The sequence below is a fragment of the Cavia porcellus genome, unplaced genomic scaffold, assembly GCF_034190915.1.
Source record: "Cavia porcellus strain 051 isolate PalLab524CR breed Dunkin Hartley unplaced genomic scaffold, mCavPor4.1 scaffold_2, whole genome shotgun sequence".
In the NCBI taxonomy this organism is placed as follows: Eukaryota; Metazoa; Chordata; class Mammalia; order Rodentia; family Caviidae; genus Cavia; species Cavia porcellus.
The window spans coordinates 117,404,854-117,428,528 of NW_026947485.1; the positions used below are offsets into that span (position 1 = coordinate 117,404,854).

General features: G+C 42.5%; 2 protein-coding genes across 2 annotated transcripts in view; both read left to right on the forward strand.

The window, feature by feature from the left end:
* The first annotated feature begins 5,025 nt into the window (after positions 1 to 5,025).
* Positions 5,026 to 6,044, forward strand: LOC134473206 (olfactory receptor 2AJ1-like). Its single transcript, XM_063236778.1, has one exon. The coding sequence runs from the start codon at positions 5,103 to 5,105 to the stop codon at positions 6,042 to 6,044; it is 942 nt and encodes a 313-aa protein (XP_063092848.1). The 5' UTR covers positions 5,026 to 5,102.
* Positions 6,045 to 14,004: 7,960 nt separating this feature from the next.
* LOC100736080 (olfactory receptor 2T11-like) overlaps positions 14,005 to 23,675 on the forward strand; it is a 31,287-nt gene continuing 21,616 nt past the window's right edge. The window contains exons 1-3 of the mRNA XM_003479493.2: positions 14,005 to 14,745; positions 16,289 to 16,293; positions 18,092 to 18,224. Coding sequence (XP_003479541.2) covers positions 14,005 to 14,745; positions 16,289 to 16,293; positions 18,092 to 18,224 — 879 coding nt within the window. The remainder of the gene's footprint in view (positions 14,746 to 16,288; positions 16,294 to 18,091; positions 18,225 to 23,675) is intronic.

Sequence of the window (23,675 nt, forward strand, 5' to 3'; positions counted from 1 at the left end):
CTCTACTAAGTCCCTTGTTAAAATACCCAGTACCACCTTAGCTTTTGGTTGTGCTTCCCAAGTCTGTAGTTGACAAGAGACCAGTTTACCTCAGCTTTGCACATATCTTCAGAAAACATTTTATATAAGTTGAGTGCAAACCCTCAGCTTAGACTTCCTAGGGTTGCTGTAGGACCTCTTTAAATTTCAGAGTTCCTACAGGTAAAATGAATCTATTCTGATCTCAAATGTTGAGGAGATATAAATAAGGTAAAATGATGGCATTTAATATTTTGTTAGTATTCTCACTGTCCTTATTCTTAAGATTATGCCCTGGGAGCCAGAACTGTGGACTGTTAAAAATGATGTCACAGGGGCTTCCAGCTTGAAGACCTCACGGTTATAACCAAGATGTTTAAAGCTGTATACCATTCTGACGCCAAAGTCTCTTACTTTATATTAAGCATTTTCCCTCAGTGAGAGTCTAACCTCTCCCCCATATGAGCATGGCTCACATTAGGATAATGTGCTAGCATATTACTCAGAAGGAGCATGCGAACATTATCAGAAACATTCCGAGCCCTGGGCAGCCCTGGGCAGGGAAACTATCTGGCAAAGAAAGACTTACACAGGAATTGCCAGTCTTCTCCACAACTTGCCTTAAATCAAAAAGCAGCCAAAGAAGTAGATTGTTTTCATGGAATACCAGCACCAAAGAAGCGCATCCGTTCTCCAGGGTGACAAGTCAGTGCAGCGTGCAAATGACTTGTGGCCTCACACGACTGAAGCACAGCAGTCCTGCGAGCCTGGGACACTTGGCAAACAGTGATTTCCATGACTGCGGAGTTGGCTGCCACAGGGCTCACGGATCCGGTTGGTGACATGGCACATGGATAGCTGTACAGATCAGGGTGCCTGACACACTCAGAAAACAGCCGGCATTCAGGAAATGTATGCTAACACCTGCAGGGCTCCCGAAGTCAACTTCTTAAATTCCTGCTGAAGCTATTGGTCTTCTTCACTTTGCACCCATTTTCCTTTCTGGTAGTCGTGTTGATGCCACCGCTCCCTGTCCCAACCGCAGTGATGCAGGCAGCTACCTACACAGCATCTCGCCTCCTCTTGCTTGGATCCAGAAGCTCTGAGCCCTGATCCAACAGATCGGTGGAAATGTTATCCTCCTTGCTACTCTATTTCATCTGCACTGTGTCCCTGACAACAGGGCACCCTTGACCCCACAGGAAAGCTCTTACTGCCTTCAAGATGCAACTGAATGCCTCTTTCACTACAGAGCCTGCTCTCACCTCTGTGTAACCTTTGGGCCATGGTCAGGATAGAGAAGCTTTCCCACATCTGAATACAGGGAAAGATGCACCTGTTTCCCTCAACCTCAGGAGTTCAGCAGTCAGGTGATTTTATCATGAATCTTCAAGGAAAATGTACCCTCAACAAATGAAGAATGAGTAAGCAAGACAAGTAAGGGGAAAATATGGCATTAATTCCCAAACCTGTTGACACAAGAGCGTTTAAATTCGGAATTCACCTGGTTAAGCATAAATAGTAGTTAAATCCATCAGAAAACTACATGGTCTTATAGAAATATATAATCTTAAAGGAACACTGAAAATAGAAAAAGCATGAGAAGATCCTTTATGTTACTGCAGAAATAATGTGCAGTAAAGTATAATGGCTGTTTAGATTGTGTGGATAGCTGGGAGATGTATCAGATGGGGTTTCCAGTCAGATTTGCAGTATCATGTGAATCATATATTACTGCACAAACATGTCCATGGTACAACCTCAGCAAAACTCATGCACTTATTCATAAAATGTAGACATTGTAAACTGGCGTTTCTCATCCTGGACTGATTACAGTATAAAGATTGTCTGGAAAGTATAAGCCACCAAGTCTAAAAAGGGAGATATGTATTTTTATTTTTAAGAAATGTTACAGTTTTTTTCATCATGTAAGTTTAGGAACTTTCAGAATGAATAATTCAGGGGTCTCGGGCAATGGGATCAAACATTCCATGACTCATGTCTCCAAAACAGAAAACACAAAAATTCAGTCTATTGCTTAAATATTAATCATCTGTCACTTCAAGGTACCAAGGATGCAGAGTTGGAGACTTGAAACATTTAAGAAAGAACATAATTCCCCTTCAGTAAACTGTATATGAATGTGGTAAGTGTAATATTTGTCTATAGCTGTGTTGTAAAGCAAACTGCAACCCCCATGAACACAAGAAAAGAGAAACAGAGAGAAGTGAAGGCCATCTGGGAGAACCAGGTGTCAGGCAGAGAATTTGAGAGAGGGCTTTGAAAGTGAGAAATATACTTCATTAAAGCAAAACTAAAGTTTTGTTCCTCCAAAATTTTTTTTAAAAATTAGCCTCCAAGGGGCTGGGGATTTAGTTCAGCGGCATAAGCACCTTCCTTGCAAGTGTGCGGTCATGAGTTCGATACCTGGTACCGATAAAAACGAAAAAGACAAAAAAAAATTAGCCAAGCCAAGAAATGCTCACCACACGTGCCTCCATTACATTTATGCCCCACCTTTAGTTTCTTCTGCTTGATATCACTTCTTTTTATTTAATTTCAAAGAAAATAAAACAAAAACAATGGTATGAAATTTCAAAACAAGATCGTAGGAGAGTAACAATGGTTAGTACTTTCATTTTGTCTTCAGAGTGGTTGCTCATATTGCAAAATATAGGCATGAAAAATTGATCAAACAATATAGGCCCAAACTTTTCCTTTCAATGAACTAATAGCAATTAGCAGTGTAACTGTTTGTGTATATATGCATATTTTTTCCGTTTCCCTTCCTTTTTTTCTCCATCTTGGAAATAAGTATGAAAATTCCTCAAAAACCTAGTAGGAGTAGAGGTCCCATTCTTACCAACTATTCTTCTTCTGAGTATCTTCCCAGAATGACTGAAAATTTCATACCACAGCAATATATGTGCACCCATGTTTGTAATAGCACAATTTGTAATAGGTACATCTTGTAAACAACCCAAATGCCCATCAGCTGAGAAATGGATAAAAAAAAGATGTGATATCACTTCTTAATGGCACAGTAGAGGGACAGGTGAACCTGAAGGAACGTTAAAGGCAACAAATCTGATATTTTTGCAAAGTAACATTTCAGTTACATCTAATGTAGCCAGTGTCTCAGAACTGCTGGCCTGGCAGTGTTCTGTACTCTCTGAATGCATCAGTTTTTAAATCAGTAACTCATCCATGTGTGACCAGAAGTTTTAGCCCAGTTTTACAAAGGAATGAAGAGATACAGAGAAGGATGACCCAAGGTCATTAGGCAGCCCTTGTGGTCACTTGCTAAACAGAGCTAGAATCTTTGATACTAAGCTTCTAGACTTCATAATCACAACCAAAGATTTCTTAACAGAATAGATCATTTTTGTTGGTAATGGTTCAGTTTCATTTGGTTTGGTTTGGTTTGGTTTGGCTTTGAGACAGGGTGTCATTATGTACTTCAAATGGCCTTGAACTCACTATGTAGCCTAGGGTGGCCTCCAACTTGCAGTGATCCTCCTGCCTTGGCCTCCCAAGTGCTGGAATTACAGGCATGCACCACCATGCCCAGCATTCAAATGAGATTTATATGTTTAAAGTGAATCATCTTTTACAAATGCACCCTAGCAATTTCCTCTATGACAGTCTTGTACATTCCACTCTGTGTCATCAGCTGAGATCTCAAATTACTTCTATTACACATTTCCACCTCCCATAGCACAAGGAGAATGGAAAAATTGAGACCTTCTCTTTGTGCAATGGAAAAATAAGCACAAACCACAAGGAATTCTGAAAATGCTGTTCTCCTTTCAGGTTATCCAGTTTTCTACTTTTTGTCTTGAAGAGAATCTTTCTTTTCCATGACACCTCACAAGTTTAATGAAAAACAAGGACTTTTCAAAATCCAAAATGACTATACCTCTTCTGCTGAGTTAGCACCTACAAAGGAACTCAAAATGGTAAGTTGATTATTTAAGAAATGCTTATAGTGGGCCGGGGACTTAGCTCAGCAGCGTAAGTGCCTGGCGTGAAGAGTGCAGTCCTGAGTTTGATCCCTGGTACCACAAAAATAAAAGAATAAAAAAGAAATGCTTATAGTAAATTTTCATCAAATCAATTGCCTGTTTGTTGCAAAAACATTGGAATATACTTCTGTTCACTACTAGCTATGACCAAGTTTACAACTTATAACATAGATAAGTATTCTAAGCAATCCATAAGAGAAAATAAGTGAAAATCTTAGTGTTGAGAAGTGACTCATAATACTGAAGACACCACAACAAGAAAAGAAGTTGGTGTATGATAATCCAAGGTGACCTGAGAGTGAGGGTAGACTAGTTGCACAGTCCCATGTCATTTGAAGTTATAATATTCTTCTTCTGGCTGCATAAATGACTGACTTACCTCTCCTTCCGTGTGTTTGCAGTGTATACAGTGATGCTTATCTAGGTTAATTGGTCCATGCACATAACACAGTGTGACCACTTTCAGGCATTTTGGTGCCACCACCTCACCCCTCTCTGATCCCCTTCTCTAGCTCCAAAAAGCCTGCTTTCTCATTTTCTTCTCTCATGTCATCTCTTCTTTATTTTACTCACTTTCTTACTTGTATTTTAATCTCTCATGTAAGACAATGTTTTACTTTCTCTGTCTGACTTACTTCATGTAACATCATTAACATCAAGATCCATCATTTTCCTGCCAACAACATCATTTCACTCCTCTTTTCCTCATTAACACTTACAAGTTCCTCACACCTGTCTGCAGATGGGTATCAGGGTGGCTGGCAGAGCTCAGCTGTTGTGAACGGTGCTCAGCTCTACAGCAAGATGTGCTGAGTGCTAGCATGACTGTGCTAATCACTATAGTAATGATGCCTCTAATTCCTTCAGGAATGTGGCTAATTTTAAGTCTTTATATATGTTAGATATTACTCCTCTGTCATGATAGCACTTGGAAAATCTCTTCCCATTTTTTAGGTGATCTCTTCACTCTGTGGACTGCATCCTTTGCTGTACAGAACTATTTAATATAAAGATGCTGTGACACGATTGCCTGTCCTTTCTCGACAGTGGTGTTCAGCTATGCGGAGAAACAATGAGACAATCACCACAGACTTCACTCTCCTCGGACTCTGGCCTGAGTCCCACCACCTCCTTATACTCATCTGCCTCATTCTTCTGGTTTACTTTCTGGCAGTGCTGGGCAACGCTGTTCTTATCCTCCTCATCTGGCTGGATTCACGCCTCCACACCCCCATGTATTTCCTGCTCAGCCAGCTGTCCTTCATGGACTTCACTTTGATCTCAACTACTGTCCCCAAAATGGCCACTAACTTCTTCTCAGGCAGGAGAACCATATCACATGTTGGCTGTGGAACCCAAATCTTTATTAGTCTAACTCTGGGAATTGCTGAGTGTCTCCTGCTGACTTTCATGTCCTATGACCGCTACATCGCAGTGTGTAACCCCCTGAGGTACTCAGGCATCATGAGCCCCTCTGTCTGCACACAGATGGTCATAGTGTCCTGGGCAGGAGGAGCAGTCACCTCCCTGGCTCATACGGCGTATGCCATGCACTTCTCCATCTGCCGCCCCAGAGTGATCCCACACTTCCTGTGTGAGGTTATGGCTCTGTTAAAGCTCACATGTGAGGACATCTCTGCATATGTGAGGTCAGTGGTAGTGTCCAGCTTTCTGGTGGTTCTCATTCCCCTGAGTCTCATTCTGGCCTCCTACACACTCATCTTCTTTGCTGTCCTCCGCACATGCTCTGTTGAGGGCAGGAGCAAGGCTCTGGCCACGTGCTCCTCGCACCTTTGTGTGGTTGCCCTCTACTTTGGCCCCGCCATCTTGGTTTACATGAGGCCTGGATCCTCAAAGACTCCTACATTAAACCAGTCTCTCTTTATGTTTAATGCCATCCTTACCCCTATGCTCAATCCTCTCATTTACAGCCTCAGAAACAAGGAGGTCACCGCAGCTTTAAAGAATACAGTCACCAGCAGATGCCCCCACAAAACATGAAAAATCACCAGGCTAGCTCTGGGTGATTCCAATTTTATGTTGGCATATTTCTTCCAGTTATTTTTTAGAGATTTAGGACTTCACAAGCTCTCATAAGATCTACAAATATGTTACAAGGCACATACTTCCCTGCTCTTTTGTGTCACTAAGACTAAAGGGTAAAACAGACTGTCCATGACCTGAAAACACATCAAAAGGACCACTTCTTTGAACTTAAAATCCTGAATTTATGCTAGTCCTCTGATTAGTACACATCACCATTTTATTCCACTATGCCTGACACACAAATACACTCATCTACCTAAGCTTGCTTCAGAAGAGAAAGATTTAATCGTCTGCTGGGAGCAAGAAAATTCACATTCTTGGGTGGGCTCTCAAAGTGGAAGTCTGAATGACTAAAGGCATCTGTTCTGGTGGCACAAGTAAGCAGCGTGTGAGCCAGGAACAGAACCAGTCAGCATCTCCCGAGATGGAGCCATGTGAGAACTTAGGGGCCTGAGCAAGAAAACAACATGTCCTCCTTCCTGGTAAGTGGCTGCAGTGTGAGTGAGTGGTGGATGAGCCGGGAAGAGAACAAGTCGATGTCTCCATGAGCTGACCAGCACGCAGGCCGAGAATCAAATGTCCCATCACCCCACCCACCCCATTAGCAACTGGATGGTTCGGAGGACAGCCTGAGTTGAGAGCAACTAAGGCACATAAAGCAACTAAATGCTTGTATTTTGGGGTTGATTATGCTGACCCGAGCCAGAGGTCTGAGCATCCCTTGGGAGGATGACAGTATGCAATATAGCAAATATGAGGGATTTCCTTCTGTCTTCTCTTTGAAGGCAAATATTGTTTTCACTGTTTTGCTTTGTTCTGATGAATTGTTTTGCTCTATTCAATACTCTGTCTTGATAAGTCTTATAATGTTCTGTTTCTGGCTTAATTTTACTATACCTGATTGAATAGACAACTATTGTGAAGATAACAAGATATACTATGATACCAATTACTGTTATCCCAGTATCTTACTGTGAGGTTCTGTACCAATTTCACTGTACTGTCTCAACTGACTTTGTTCTGTCTTGTTTTGTTGTATTTCACTACCTTCAAAATACAAAAATCAAGAAAAATAAATAAAGTCATCTGTTCTGCCTTGAAGTGTTGAAAGGTCAGCTAAAAGAATCACACACCAGCACCCCAAGCCAAGATCCTTCATGAAGCAAAACACTTCCACTTTCTTAGACCCAACAAGTATCTCTTCTTTGTGTTTCTTGTCAGTTTATACTCAATCTTGTGCCTCTAAGAAGACCATGCAATCTTCCCCTGGTGATCGGAATAAACCAACAGCACCAACCTGCTAGCATTAGGGTTAAATCAGCTGATGTGTGTGAACCCTTCAAGCCAATATGTGCAAATCCTTCAAGCCACTGCAGGCCAGGGATGAGTGCAGCATTAAAGGGGTCATGCATCTGGAGTCAGGCTGGGCTCTTGTCACTCACTGTGGACAACTCAGCCTTTCTAGGCCTCCTAGGCATGATAAATGAGGCCTTATGTTATAGGTAATGAAAATGAATCTTAGTTATTTTAGCTGAGAGTCTAACAGATGGAAGTTAAAATCAGACTAGGCAAGAGTAAGACAAAACATACACACACTTCTTTAGAATTTAGAGTAAATCTCAGTTTTTTTGTACCAGGATTCAAACTCAGGACCCTACACTTGCCAGGCAGGTAATGTGCCCAGTGAGCTACGTCCATGGCCCCTCAATATTTATTTAAAATGTAAGAACACAAAGTTGGAACTTCTCTAGTAAAAACATAGTGGTCAGATTTTAAGATCCTATTGCAGTCTGAATCCAAAGTGTCTCTGAGAAGCTCGAGTCCAGGGCTGAGTCCCCATGGTTGAGGGGTGCAGCCTTTAGAGGGTGACCAGTTCATCAGCGCATCAGTAGACTAATCCAGTGATGATACCACACCCCCATGATCCAACCACTTCCAGAAGCCCTGCCTATGAGCACATGAGGCTTGGGTGGACTCCCAGGTATAAACCTCAGCAGCACATCTGTCACCAGTGTATAAAATGCTACTAGTTTTGTGCACTGATTTTTTTCACCTTGCAACGTTACTGAATTGGTTTATGCAGCATTGACAGCTACTTTTTATTAATACATGTTAGTAATACATGTTAGTAATACATAAATATCATTTTGGAGATTTAGTTCATATATGTAATTTTTTTTTTCTTTTGTGGTGCCAGAGATTGAACTCATGACCTGGCGCTTGCCAGGCAGGTACTTAAGCCACTGAGCTAAATCCCCAGCCCTGCATGTAACATATCTTGATCTTGTTAAATCCCATCGCTCTCTTTTCCTTTTCTTACCTTTCCCAGATAAATCCTTCCATCTGTCAAAGTCTACTTTTGCCTTTCCTGATATATCTGCTTTATTCATTTATTTATTCATTTAATTATTTAATTAGTAGGTTTTCCCTATAATAAAACATGCAACATTTAACTTTGTGTCTCTTTTGTATTTTATGAAATCTTTTTATATTAGTGAATATTAATACTACATGATCATGGGACCTATTTGAGGAAGTTGGTGCACACGTAACATATCTTCTCAATTTCAATCCCATCTTCACCCCCCTTCCATCCTCCTCCCTCCCACTGTCCCCTTCTGTGCCTCCAGAGCTCTATAATCTGGTTTCCTGTATGCTTTGTTTTATTATGTATTCATCTACATGTTTCTAAAGTTTCCCACCTAAGAGAAAACCTGAGATATTTAATTTTGTTATCTGGTTAATTTGACTTGGAATAAGGGATTCTGCATCCACCCATTTTCCTGAACATCAGATTATTCCACCTTTCTTTATGGATGACGAATATTGCACTGTGTATAAACGATGTGATATATATATATATAGTGAATGTTTAGGTGAAAGATGTATTACAGTGAAGACCCATTAATCCTAGAATCTGAGTAGCTGTGTGAACCTCAAATATCACTCTAAGTCCCCGTAATGCTGAGATGATAACACCTATTCTCCTTCTGACTCTGTGCTGTAGAGGATTATGTGTTGTACAGTACGTTAAAGAATTTTTGTAAACTCTAAATTTCAGAAAAATACAGTTTTCTGTTTCACTCTCAAAACAGTGCCACAAGAATCACAACTAAACCACCTTGGTTCCCCTGGGCAACCGATTCAACACTGAGCAGCATCCAGGATAACCAAGGGATCCACAGAGACTCAAGGGAGCTCTGGGTCCACTTCTATCTGGCTCTAGAGAAAGGACACCATAGAAATGTCAGGTGAGAGCTCTTCTTGTTGAAGGCAAAAAGCAGCTATGCGCAGGGAAAAACAGAGCTTCCACCAAGTGGATTGAAATCTAGAGCCAGTGAGAAGATTCTGAGCATAAAACCATCACCCCACCTAGGTAACAATTTCTGAATTTTCTTGTACAGAAGGCAACACAAAATTTTCACTTATATCTACTGGGATGGACTACCCCAAAGAAAATGGACAAGTATAGAAATATACATTGGTTGTTTAAACTCTGTACTTATAAAATAAACTAGAAAACCACAGTAAGACAAAAGAAAATGGGGAACTGTTCTCCTTTATAATATAAACTTTACCTTGATAGAGGTCAACACATACATTAGTAGTTGCATCTCAATGGGGTCAGAAGCCTGTTTGTTTTACTAAAATGCAAAAGATTTTACCAAAGCTTTCAGATGAGGGTCCATGAGCTGCCTTTTTATCTCGTGAGCTGCTTGCAGATATGACTGCCTTCAAACTGCTTTTCTTGGAGCAAACCACATTTGCTCGATTTATTGAAGTAATTATTTAAATGAAAGATGACCAAATGTGATAAAATTCTACATTTTTACCTTGAAAATTAATAAACCCTCCTAGAATTATGGATCTTATCCAAATAGAACTCTGGAAATGAGAGAATGTGCCATGTATCACAATTAGTTGCTCATCAGGAAATAAGGAGGCCCCTTTCTTTGTATACCACTGACATTTTCTGAGCATAGTTTCCTCTCGTAGTGGCAAGTATCAGGAAAACTGGGATTTATTTCCTGTTAAAGGCAAGGTGGAAAAAGATATAGTGTATAAGAAACTGGGGGAAGGGGAGTCGTCCATAAAATTAGAAAGCGCAGATGGACAGAGTCAATGCTAGCAAGAAAGGAAAAGCAGAACAAGAACGCCAAACAGAGGAGTAAAATTTTAAATGAGAGGAAGCATCGAGTGAGATGCTGTTTTGAAGGTGTATCTGTGACTCGGTGGCACATGCGCCTGAAGTCAGTGCCCATGGGGCTGCGGGAGAGCAGAGCGCGAAGCCGGGGTGAAGGAAGAGCTGCTACTCTGCTGCATGAGTGGAGGGCGCTAGAACCCTCACTCCCTGCCCCCAGGGAGTCCTGAGCCCAGAGGCGCCACTCTCAGAAGCCCACTCCTTCATCTCCTGGCATCCCTTCTCCCCGAGCCCGGGACCTCCCCGTGGAGACAATCTGCTAATCACAGGGCTCTGGTCCAGCAAAGGACATCTGAACAACAGGGCGACGGGCTCATCGAGCCTAAAAGAAAGGAAGTCACCCACAAGACTCTGCTGGCAGTGGGACAGACCTCAAGACACTCCGCTGTCACATCATCATCCAAAGAACTCACCAATGTGCAAAGTTGTCAGAAGACTTCAGGAGTGAGTACAGTGGGTACCATGGTGGGTATCATGGTGATAAACTTGTTCACTATTTCACTGGGGCTGCAAGCCTTGGAAAAACCCTCTAAGTCTACACCTGTGATACCGTACAAGATTCCAAACCCAAATGAGAAAGGCTATACAGTAGGAAAAGACCAAGCCCAGTGTGTTCAATAACAGGTTAAACCAAGTAGCAGAATCTATCACAACACGCAGTCAACACTGCCGACTTTCTAATCCTGCTTCCTAGCACCCACATTGAAATGATTTATTTGCTCAACATTCCAGCGAGATGAGGGTGGCTATCAAGTCACTAGACCTCCCAGTAAACTGACCTACTGCATGGGTGAATCAGTATGAATAACTTGGAAATTCCTCAAGTGATGACTTATAGCAAAACCCAGAAAGTAAATAAGAAAATCACAATAATATTAGAGGCATGTGTATGGTTCCTTCACTATTATCTTGGCTGAGAATCTATTGAGTAGTCATTAGCTAAACTTTATCACTAAAATAATAGCAATATAAAAATAACAGGATACGAACAAACCGATTTTTTAAAGGCATGGTCTGAACTTAAAATCGAAAAGTACTACAAAAATGTAATGAATTCAGAGAATGTTTGTGATAAGCAGCCTCCAAGATGGTCCAAGGAATCTTTTGTCTATATCCACAGCCTTTACAATCCACTGTCTAAACACAGGTTGGATTACTGTCACTTGTTACTTCTGTTTATTAGGTTTCAAAACACTGTGTTCTCCTTTCTCTCTTTCTCTCTCTGCCTTCCTCCCTCCCTCCCTCCCTCTTCTTTCCTTCTCCTCTCCCTCTCTCTCTCTTTCTCCAAGAAAACCAGCTTTCATGCAGTAAGCTGACCCCATGGAAAGCAATAAACTGAACGAAAGCCTCCCCCCCAACAACCAATGAAAATTGAGCCTCTCAATCTGAGAGTCCACAAGAAAGAGACTGATCTTTGCCAACAACACTCAAGCCTGGAAGCAGATCCCCACCCGGCTGAGCATTGAAATAAGTTTAACATCAGCCAGGATGTCAACTCCAGTCTGGTTAAAAATTTTTATGCAAAGACAGCAGGTTGAGGTGTGCTCAGATCCCTGATAGAAGAAATTGTATAGTATTTATGTGTTGCTTTAAGCCACTGAGTCTTAGAATGCTATTATGCAGTACTAGAAAACTATTGTTTGGCTGGTAGATATCATTAGGGTTGCATTATGCCCAACACCTCATCTGTCTCTTAACTTGTTGGAAATCTCACAGTAAACTGTGCTTTAGGTAAACAAATTGTTAGACAGGCAAACTTGCTTATAGGCACAGATGGCAGGAATCTTGTAAAAAGTGCCTCGATATTGATAACTCAGGAGTATTTTCCCTAAGACTCTCTTCATCCTTTCCGGGAATCCTCCTCAGCCAGGAGTATTAAGAGATGGGGGGAATTAGATGGGGGGAGGGGGAATACTCAGTGCTTTCCATGCGTATAAGGATTTCACTTTGCTTATGCTGTTCCTTTTGCCTTTTCCTCACTTCCTACACACTGGAGAGGAGTTCACAGGGGGCAGCTGTCATGCATCAGTACACTACATGGTGGTATTCAACATGATAGAGCTCCTAGAGAATAAAAACTGCATCCATAAAAATGGGTTATTTTTTAATTTTTAAATACTTATGATATATTAGCAAATCAAGTAAATTTGAGAGATTTCAATTAGATTACTAACATTTAAAAAGAAAACTATTGCTCCAAACCAAGATGGATCTGATTTGGAAAGTGCCCAGAATCAGTTTCCCAAAAGGGAAGGGAAGAACCGCGCTCCTGAACGAAAAGTGGCCTGTTCCCCTCCATCCAGTGAGTCCTGATGGCACTGCCGCTATGGTCAGGCACAGAGGTAAAACAATGCAAAACGGTGTCCTACCATGAACTGCTTCTAGGTGTAACAGACAGGACTGACTTAGCAGCCACAACAGAGACCGGCAGCTGCTTGCAGAAGCATTTCCCCCTCCTCCTGAGCACCCTTAGCAGCCTCCCACAGGGAGGTGCGCTCTCTCCTCCCCTGGCTGGATCCAAGCACAAGGCAAGGCCCCCTGAAGCACTCTCAGCTCTGGCCCAATGATACTGACATCTCTTCCATGCCGCCTGCCTACCGAGCTGGTTGATGTGCCCATGCTGAAGATGGAAATCCACAGGACGGCAGGGAACGGGCCCCTGCAGTGTCACTCCGACTGGAGCCCGCTGCAGGCCTGAACCACTGTAGACTGATGAGAAATATACTTCTAGTGTCTGCAGCCATTGAGACTTGGGGAATTATCTGCTGAGGAGCTGTCACTGGCCTAACAGCTACGGCAAGGAGAAATTGAAGGCCCTATTGCCTGAAAACGTCATTATGCATATTTTTAATGATGAGCTGAATGGAGGGTGCAACTGGAAAATTGGCAGGACATGAATCTGCGTCCTTTTACTTCACATAGAGTGGTGATGTGATTGTGCAGAAGCCATGAACCTTATCCTCTAGTCTCTTAGTCATGGTCACTTCTCAAATGCCTACAGTGTTGTACTGCTATGTCCCACATTTGGTGTGGCTCGGTTTAGGAAAGATAAAAACTGGGTGAGGTTAGACTTTTGTCATCATGTAATTGCTCTAGCTCTTTTAAAAATGAATATTTTGAGTCACCAAATTGCAGTGTGTTATGTAGGCTATTTTATAATATTTCCATAGTTATTTTCACGTGAGCCTTTCACCAAACACCATCTGCACAATGGTTATCTTTTCAACATCAGAAACTCCATTTCATTCAACTTTATCCAGTCCAGATTCAGAACACTGGGGGAATGTGTAAATGTGTGAGGGTGGGGCGAATCCTGGGCGCTTTGCAAGGTTCGATCTGATGAGTGAGGAGGCAAAAGGGAAGAAAGAACCTCTGTGCAGTGAGGGGGGCAGAAGGTTACTGGTGCTTCTGACTCTACCTATCAGAACTGGACATAGAATGGGCATTAACTGACCTGGCTGGTGGCAGTTCATTGTAGAAGCAAAGAGGATGGGTGAGGGCTGAATTTGAACACCTCTCCTTGTAAATAGAATCATTGATTCAGGTTTAGTTCTTTTCGCCATGAAAATAGCTAAAGTGCTATCATTTACAAAACTACACAGTTTGCTGATGTTGCTGGAGGATGAGAAAGGAAAAGAATCCCACACATTTTCATGGTTCTCCAACTCTTGCTTCTTTTCAGGATTGAGGAATTCCAGCTAATAAGGCAGAGGCATGAATAAAGGGAATGAGTCTTCAGACCTGGATTTCATCCTCTTGGGTCTCTTCCCTGGTATGAAACATATCAACTTCCTCGTGTCTGCTCTCCTGCTGATCTACAGTGTGGCTCTCACTGCAAACTCCATGCTTATTTTTCTCATTTGGGTGGACTCTCACCTCCACACACCCATGTATTTCCTGCTCAGCCAGCTGGCGCTCATGGACCTGACACTAATCTCTAGCACTGTACCCAAGATGGCAGCTGACTTCTTCTCAGGGAAGAGAAACATCTCGCAGGTGGCTTGTGGGACTCAGATCTTCTTTTTTCTGACTTTAGGAATTGCTGAGTGTATCCTCATCACTCTCATGGCCTATGACCGGTACGTGGCCATTTGCAACCCTCTGAGATATGCCCTTATCATGAGCCAGAGAGTCTGCCTGCAGATGATTGCTATCTCGTGGGCTGGAGGTGCCGTTACCTCCCTCGCACACACAGCCTACGCCATGCACTTCCCCATCTGTGGCTCCAGAGAAATTTCCCACTTCCTCTGTGAGGTTATGGCTATCCTAAAGCTCGTCTGTGAAGACATCTCTGCCTATGAGAAGGCTGTGCTGGTGACGGGCACTGTGGTACTTCTCATTCCGCTGTCCCTCATCTTGACCTCCTATGCTCTCATCTTCCTCACTGTGCACCGAGTACATTCCTCTCAGGGTAGGAGCAAAGCCCTGGCTACCTGCTCCTCCCACCTCACAGTGGTGAGCCTCTACTTTGGTCCAGCCATGCTGGTCTACATGAGGCCTACGTCCTACCACAGACCCATGCTGGACCAGGTCCTCTTCATGCTTGGTGCCATTCTCACTCCCACGATGAACCCTCTCATCTACAGTCTAAGGAACAAAGAAGTGGTGTGTGCTCTGAGAAAGCGCTTGGGAGACTTCCTGTCCTCAAGTTGACCCCAAGTAAAGAGGAAAGAGACTAATCATTAGCTCTAGTCCAGTTTAATCAGTGCCAGTTAGATGTCAATGTCTTAGCTCTGGTCTTCCACGCTTAAAAGCATGATGAAACAGCTGGCTCTATGCATTCAGATCATGCATACATAAAACTGGTAAAACATGTTTGTCTACGTTTATACAACCCCAAGACAACCTAATCAAACATGTGAACCATGAATGAGCTAGCAGGATTTGGCAAGCCAGAGATGACAGCAGTGGTGATGCTGGCAATGATGAGATTTCTCCAAGAAGGGAAGTTAAATCAGTGATGCTTTATTCAAGGAGCCAAGTTTAGTCCCTGAAAGAGGGACTAACTTGCCACTCAATGTGCCAAGTTTAGTCCCTGAAAGAGGCCAACCACAAAGCTTAGAAAGTCTCCAACCTCCAAAATATCCTGCAGTGCAGACTAAAAACTGAAGAGCTCCCTGTTTTCAATATTTAAAAAAAATTAAGAAAATGACATAAAACAAGATACAGTGTTATATAGACTCTAAGGAATTTACTACATGTAAGCAGGTATCACTTATTTTGAAATATTATTCTGCTACTTAAGTTTTTAATTTTATGAGTTGTATTACAAAAAGTTAAATATATTAAGACTATATGTCAAATTCTTTTTAATTAATTTTCATATTTATATACATAATTATATTGGACTTCACAGAATGGTTATTCTGCATATTTACTTCACTCTATGAAATCTGAGCATTTTTTACATTTCTATCCCACTTCTGCCATGTAGCACTGTATGAATTTCAACAGAAGATAACCAAGCTGATATAGCAAATCTTTAGATGTGGAAATGTTACTATCCTGACCTCTGACAGTGTGAGCACAAACGGTCTGGGACTGAACATGATGCAAATATACTAGAATCCATCCCGGTTCAATTGACTGTGTTACACAACTGAACTAGAAGCACAATTATTGAGCCAGTCCCTTTAAAGGCAGAAAAGAAAGTGCAAAGAAGTAACACACATCGGCTAAGAGTAAAACAGAAGGGTCTAAGTTAGAAGCTGTATTTATAAGTCATCTGCTAATCATCACAGAAAAGAAAAAGATTATATTTAAATCCAAAGTGTGTTGGGAGTTTGTATGGGAGAAGCATTTTCATCTACAAAGTGTATAAGAAGCAGAGTGGTAAGACATTCTTCTTATAGCAGATTAATGTAAATTATCTTTGAAGGAAATAATGTACTGCCAGAGTGGGTGGCAGGGAAAACTGGAGGAGAAGGAGAAACCACAGGCTTTTGTGGTAGTGACTAAGTAAATAAGTGAAAGACATGATTTTCCCCATAAGAATCAGGTCAGGTATCGGCCATCAGATGTGATAAGTTCTAGTTCTGGAACAAAGCTGAATACTTATATTTCCAACACAATCATTCTTTTCCTAATTAAACAAGATGAGAAAATTTTCAGGTGCTCCATGCAGCAAGTTGAGAGAAAGAACCTTAAAGAACCTGACCTTCTGCTTCAGTGCATCACAGGGAAGTTGGAGAGCAGTGTGGGCAGGCTGTCCCCATGCCTACTGTATCAGTGACGACTCAAAGTGCTGTGCCCCATCCCAACAAGTGCAGGAGAGCATCTTCTCAGCTGGGGGTTTGGGGGTAGGAGGAAGCCACCTGAAGCAGGCTTGGGGTCTTACTTACTCTGGAAGTCTAAAAATCACGCATATAGAGATGCATAACTACCCTCATCATCCAAGCACAAACAGGAGAAAGCGTAGTGCACTGATTTCTCTTACCATAACACAGAGAAAACTTAGGAAAGAAAATCACCAGGTGTAACTCATCCACCCCATTCACTATTGCTGGAGTGACAGCATTGTCAGCAGGATTCGGGTCACCAGGAAGCATCACCAACCACATTCAGGAGTTCGGAAAAGAAAAGCCACTCCAAGCCCGGAGGGAGTCCAGACCCTGTCAGAATTTCTCTGTGGAGACCAAAGTCATCTGAGAGCAACCTCATTGTTCTCATCTAACTGGAAATCTTTCTCTAGATGTGCATAAGGGCAGATGGAGCTGTTAGTGCAGCCTCCTTCCCTCATGTTCTGAAAAGAGGTGAGAGCATCAGAAGATGCAAGAGAAATAAAAGACATGGAGAACTGTGAGAGAGTGAGGGTAAGGTACATGGACAGCAGCTCTTATCCTAGATGAATTTTTTTTTTCCTGAAGGGAAACTCTCAGTAGTGGATGGGGGGCATATTAGGTAAACTTGACCTCTTGATGCATTTTTGTTGCGATTTAAATAAAGTTCCTCCCACCCTACAGTTTTGCCACAGATTCCTACGGTGTGATTGTGATGCCCTATTCCTTTACCTTCCCAGTATAGGGTGAGTTGGGTTCCCCTTATGACTCCTGCAATTTCAGCCTCCAGGAAGTTTCAGCCTCCTTGTCGCCCCCTTGAGCCGACTGGTGGGAAAGCACGCTGCCCTGATCACCTCCATGAGCACAAACTAAGGACAGACTGGAGCCCGCCCACCTGGGCTTTTTCTGTTTTAATGCCACGAGATTATCAGACTGGAGCAGAGAAGGTCCTGTCTCCAGGGCACTTTCACCACGCTACACTGAGACTCCTGAGCCTTTATATCTAAGGAACTTTAGATACTTGCAAAGGGAGTATAACATTTCCTCACCTTCAGAGAGGGAATCCTGCATAACCAAGGGTCAGGCAATTCATGCAGCAAGTGATGTGAACAGGTATGCAGGTCATTCTCCAGTGCAGGAGGGTGATGACGGAGGTGTAATCAGGAAAGGAAAAACAGTGATGACAGGCAGGTAGCCTTCCTGCAGTTCAGGCCAGTCTGCCCAGAAGAAGCATCCTTTATCTAAGATTTCATGATGATTGAATTTGGCCTGAGGAAAGAGAGAAGCCAGAGGTGCAGATGCACCAGGCTCCTGGCAGTGGACACCCCGTATGCATAGGGACCAGCAGCCCCTCACTGCTGCCTGAGAGTGTAAATGGGGAGAACCCCTTGCAGATGCTGCTGGTCCCTATCTCCCTCATCGAAGTCTCCTAGGTGCAGCCTGGTCACCGTGCACCCCATGAGCTCAGCCCAAGGCCAGCACAAAGCCTGGACCACTTGCTCCTCCCAAGTCCTGGTGGTGAGCATTTTCTACGGGGCGGCCTTCTACATCAATGTGCTGCCCCACTCCTACCACACCCCCGAGAAGGACAAGGTGGTGTCCACCTTCTACACCATCCTCACGCCCATGCTCAACCTACTCATCTACAGCCTGAGGGTCGTGACTGAAACTCTGAGGAGGGCACAGGGAAGAGACACCTCCCCCAGGAGAGTCAGGGACAGGGACGCACTCAGGAGGAGCTAAGGGGGTGACAGCAGCCAAGCCTGGGGATGTAGCTGGTGACACAGTCCTTCTAGAATCTGTGTTCTTGGTGATGAAAATTCTTAAAGTCAGGTTGACAATGAGTTCTCAGCCTGCATCATTCAAGGACTGCAGCTGCAGGTGGACCGTGTCTCAGCCTTTCCCAACTCACCTTCCCGGATTCACTAACATTTTCCACACAGTGCTTTCAGCTCAGTAGCACTGGGAACCCCCCCTGGCAGGTGGAACACAGATGTGTTTATGTGGAACATGCAGTCATGAGGCTATTATGTCTATTGCTGACTACCTTTGGGGGGCAGTGCTTGGAATTGAACCCAGGACTTACCTCATGTGCTAAGCCCATGCTGTACCACTGAGTTACATCCACAGACCCTCCTGACCCACTGTACATTCATGCTTTTGATGAATGAAGATGAGATGTTCTATTGGGGACCAGGAAATGCAAACTGTCATGGTATGTCCTAGGCTCTCCTTACCCTGCCTGCTTTGTGAACTGGGCTTTGGAACTGGGAAATCACCTTCCTCTCTGGGTCACTGAGATTAGCACCCGAGTATGGGGTGGATCTTTACCTGATTCCTTTCTTATTTAACCCTGACCATTTTACAACTCCTTCTGCACTGTTTCAAGAAAAGCACCTTGCCACCCCTATACCAGCTAATAAGTAGCAGCTGGCCTGGGGTGCCCTGGTCTCTGCCCATCCTGAGGCACTGACCTCCCTCCCAGTCCCCCATCACGCATTACTAAATTTGGCTCTTATTTCATTCTTTTGCCAAACTCACATGCAGGCAGTTGGGGATCTTGGCCTGGTCCCCGATAATGTTCAATAAACAAAATACCCTCAAATGTTCCTAACGTAAAGGTTTTATTCAAGAGGATTTGCTGTGTAGGATGTGAGGGTGATGTATTATGAAGACAGTTGTATTTTGGGTTCTACCTTCTGAATTGTATTGCATATATGGCTTTACTTTCTTACCTATGAAATTACACTGTGGAGTCTTACTATACCTTTATTTACCACGGTCTAATATAAACCTAGAAATTAATAAATAATTATTGGCTGATAGATTGGTTGATCAATTAATTGAAAATTTACCATTAAACATTGCTAAAACTAGAAATTCTATTTATGCTTTAACAAAGTGATATGGATGAGTGTAGAATGAATAATTCAAGACGTTTCATTAGCTGGCTTAACTCCCCCAGGTTAAACTGCTCATCATCATTACTCCCAACCTCCCCTCTGGTGTACTAGAAGGCACATATTTCTCTTTTCTGAGGAGTTCGGGTCAGAGCTGGTGTTTCCATAAGTGAGAAAAGTGGACTGAACTTTAACCATACAAAGACTACAGTGAGCCTGCCACACCTACTGATTTAACTTCACCCTCTCATGTATATAAGTAAGGTCTTAAAAGGGGAGATCTGGGGTGCCCTCACTGGCCTCTCTGCGTGTCTGGAGGACTCTGGATTTCTGCGCCCAGACTGCTGGAGTTCCCTCAGGCTTCCAGGTGCAGTGAAGGAGAGAGGTGGGTTTAAGGCTTCCACATCAGCCTCCCCATTCCCGGCTTCATTTGGAGACCTGCTGAGCTCCCGATAGGTGGGCTGGCCCACACTACCAGCCTAGCCCAGCCTGTTTAGCTGCCGCGCCTGGCCACAGGTCTGCAGAGGAGGAGCTGGGCAGATCTGGGGTGCCCTCACTGGCCTCTCTGCGTGTCTGGAGGACTCTGGATTTCTGCGCCCAGACTGCTGGAGTTCCCTCAGGCTTCCAGGTGCAGTGAAGGAGAGAGGTGGGTTTAAGGCTTCCACATCAGCCTCCCCATTCCCGGCTTCATTTGGAGACCTGCTGAGCTCCCGATAGGTGGGCTGGCCCACACTACCAGCCTAGTCCAGCCTGTTTAGCTGCCGCGCCTGGCCACAGGTCTGCAGAGGAGGAGCTGGGCAGATCTGGGGTGCCCTCACTGGCCTCTCTGCGTGTCTGGAGGACTGTGGATATCTCTGCAACCAGGGAAGGTCCACAGGTTCCTGAAGCACTGCGGCCTGTGGTGAGTACCCTAACCCGGCTGCGATTGAAGAACTGTGGAGCTTCCAAGGGGCAGGTGGGCGCACAGTGTCCCTGAGGCCCAGCTTGTCTGGAACTGCGGAGTTCTGAGCAGGCAGAGGAGGGCCACTGGTTCTGTAGGCCTAATGGCTTGGAGTAGCGCGGCGCCAGAGTCCCAGTAGCTCCAAACATAGAAGGGGATTTTCAACAGATCCTGAGGAAGCTTTCAAGTAACACTTGAAACACAGAAATATAGGAAAATGACAAAACGAAAGACCAAATTACAACCTCAAACCTCCAGCCCATCTCAAGAAACCCTAGGAGCGATGTATATAGAAGAAAATATATCCCATCCACCTCATATATCGGACACAATAGCCACTGAAATTGACAAGCAACTCCAGGAAGCTTTAAAGAAATTCAAACTCGAAATAATCTCCCAGATAAAAGAAGAAATGATAAAAGAAATGAAAGAGATTCTAAATATATCTAAAGAAAACACAGATAAAAAATTGGAGGAACTAAACAAAAAGATAGAATCCCTAGACGAGCAATATAAGAAACAAACAGAATACATAATGCAGATGCACAGAGATATACAGGAAATAAAAAACTCCACTGAAAGTTGTAAAAACCGCCTTAATGAAAGTGAAGATAGAATTTCAGACCTTGAAGACAGGATTGCAGCTAGTGAACAGGAAAGGAAAGATCTTTTGAAAATAACAAGGAACCAGGAAACAACAATTCAACAACTGCAAGACGATGCAAAGAAGAATAACATAAGAATGATAGGGATTAATGAAAGAGAGGGAGACAACATGAAGGATGTCAGGAGGATATTTAGAGAAGTAATAGCTGAAAATTTCCCAAGCATGAGATCAGAAACTGACATCAGGATCAGTGAAGCATATAGAACTCCAAACAGTCATAACCAAAATAAAACTACACCCAGACATATAATAGTCACCATCCCAGAAATCCAACACAAGAATAGATTATTAAAAGCTGTCAGAGAGAAAAGACAAATCACTTATAAAGGAAAACCTATCAGAATCACAGCAAACTTCTCAGCACAAACGATAAAGTCAAGAAGAGCATGGAGTGAAGTATTCCAGATCCTAAAGCAAAATGATTTCCAACCAAGACTGATATATCCTGCAAAACTATCATTCAAAATAGATGGTGCAATACGATACTTCCATGACAAAGAACAGCTGAAGAACTTCATGAACACCAAACCAACCCTGCAAAAAATATTGAAAGACAGTTTAGATACACAAAGGAAAAAACCACTAAGCAAAGCAAATAATTAAACAGAACCGAAAGATAAAGATGCAACAGCAGAGAGATAACATTCCTACAATTAACCAGCATTTAACAGTAATAACCATTAATGTAAATGGTCTCAATGCACCAATCAAAAGAAACAGACTAGCAGAATGGATCAAGAAACAAAATCCAACCATATGCTGTTGACAGGAAACCCATCTAACCCAGAAAGATACTCACAGACTGAAAGTCAAAGGATGGAAAACAATTCTTCATGCAGCAGGAATCCAAAAAAAGGCAGGAGTAGCCATTCTGTTTGCAGACAACGAGAACTTTAAACCAACAATGACCATAAAGGACAAAGAAGGTCACTACATACTCGTAAGGGGAAAACTCCAAGAGGAAGAGATAACTATCTTAAATATATACGCACCAAACTCCAGAGCACCCAGTTATATAAAACAATTATTAACAGAAATGAAAACCCAAATTATCAGTAACACAATTGTAACAGGAGACCTTAATACACCACTGACACCAAGGGACAGATCAACCAGACAGAAAATGAGCAAAGAAATAACAGAACTGAATCACACCTGTGAACAAATGGGTTTGATAGACATATACAGAATGTTCCACCCAACAACATCAGAATACACATTCTTCTCAGCAGTACATGGATCATTTTCTAAAATAGACCATATATTAGCTCACAGAACATATTTAAGCAAATGCAAAAGAGTTGAAATCATCCCTTGCATATTATCGGATCATAGCGCTCTGAAATTAGAAATTAATGACAAAGGATACTGCAAAAATTCCACAAACACATGGAAACTAAATAACACACTCTTGAGTAATCAGTGGGTCACAGAAGAAATTAAAGAAGAAATTAAACAATACCTAAAAGAAAATGAAAATGCAGATACATCTTACCGGAATCTGTGGGATGCAATGAAAGCCGTTCTGAGAGGAAAATTTATTGCACTGAGTTCCCACATCAGGAAAACAGAACGAATACAAGTAAATAACTTGATGCTACACCTCAAACAGCTAGAAAAAGAAGAGCAAGTCAAGCCCAAAGCCAAAAGAAGAGAGGAAATTATAAGAATCAGAGCAGAAATCAATGCAATAGAGACTAAGAAAACAATCCAAAGAATCAATGAATCAAAGAGTTGGTTCTTTGAAAGAATAAATAAAATCGATAAGCCCCTAGCCAACCTTATTAAAAAAAGGAAAGAAAAAGCTCAAATTCATGCAATAAGAAATGAAAAAGGAGAAATCACTACAGACCCAATAGAAATACAGAGGATCATCAACACCTATTTCGAAAACCTCTACTCTCAAAAGTTTGATAACACAGAAGAAATAGACAGATTCTTAGAAGCATATGAAGTACCAAAGCTAGATCAAGAGGATATAAAACTGTTGAATAACCCAATCTCTGCTAATGAAATTGAGAATGTAATTGGGTCCTTGCCCACCAAGAAGAGCCCAGGCCCAGATGGATTCACTGCAGAATTCTACAAGAAATATAAAGAAGACCTAATGCCGACACTCCTCAAATTATTCAATGAAATTGAAAGGGAAGCAATCCTTCCTAAGTCATTCCTGGAAGCAAATATTACTCTAGTACCAAAACCTGAGAAAGACCCAACTATAAAAGAGAACTATAGACCGATCTCCCTAATGAACACAGATGCAAAAATCCTCAATAAAATATTGGCAAATAGGATCCAGCAAATCATCAAGAAGATTATACACCATGACCAGGTGGGATTCATCCCAGGAATGCAAGGATGGTTCAACATACGCAAATCAATAAATGTAATCCACCATATCAATAAAGCCAAAAATAAGAATCACATGATCATCTCTATAGATGCAGATAAAGCCTTCGATAAGGTCCAACACTTATTCATGATAAGAACTTTACAGAAAATTGGAATAAATGGTCTTTACCTCAATATAATAAAGGCCATTTATGACAAACCAACAGCCAGCATCATACTAAATGGCCAAAAATTGAAAGCCTTTACTT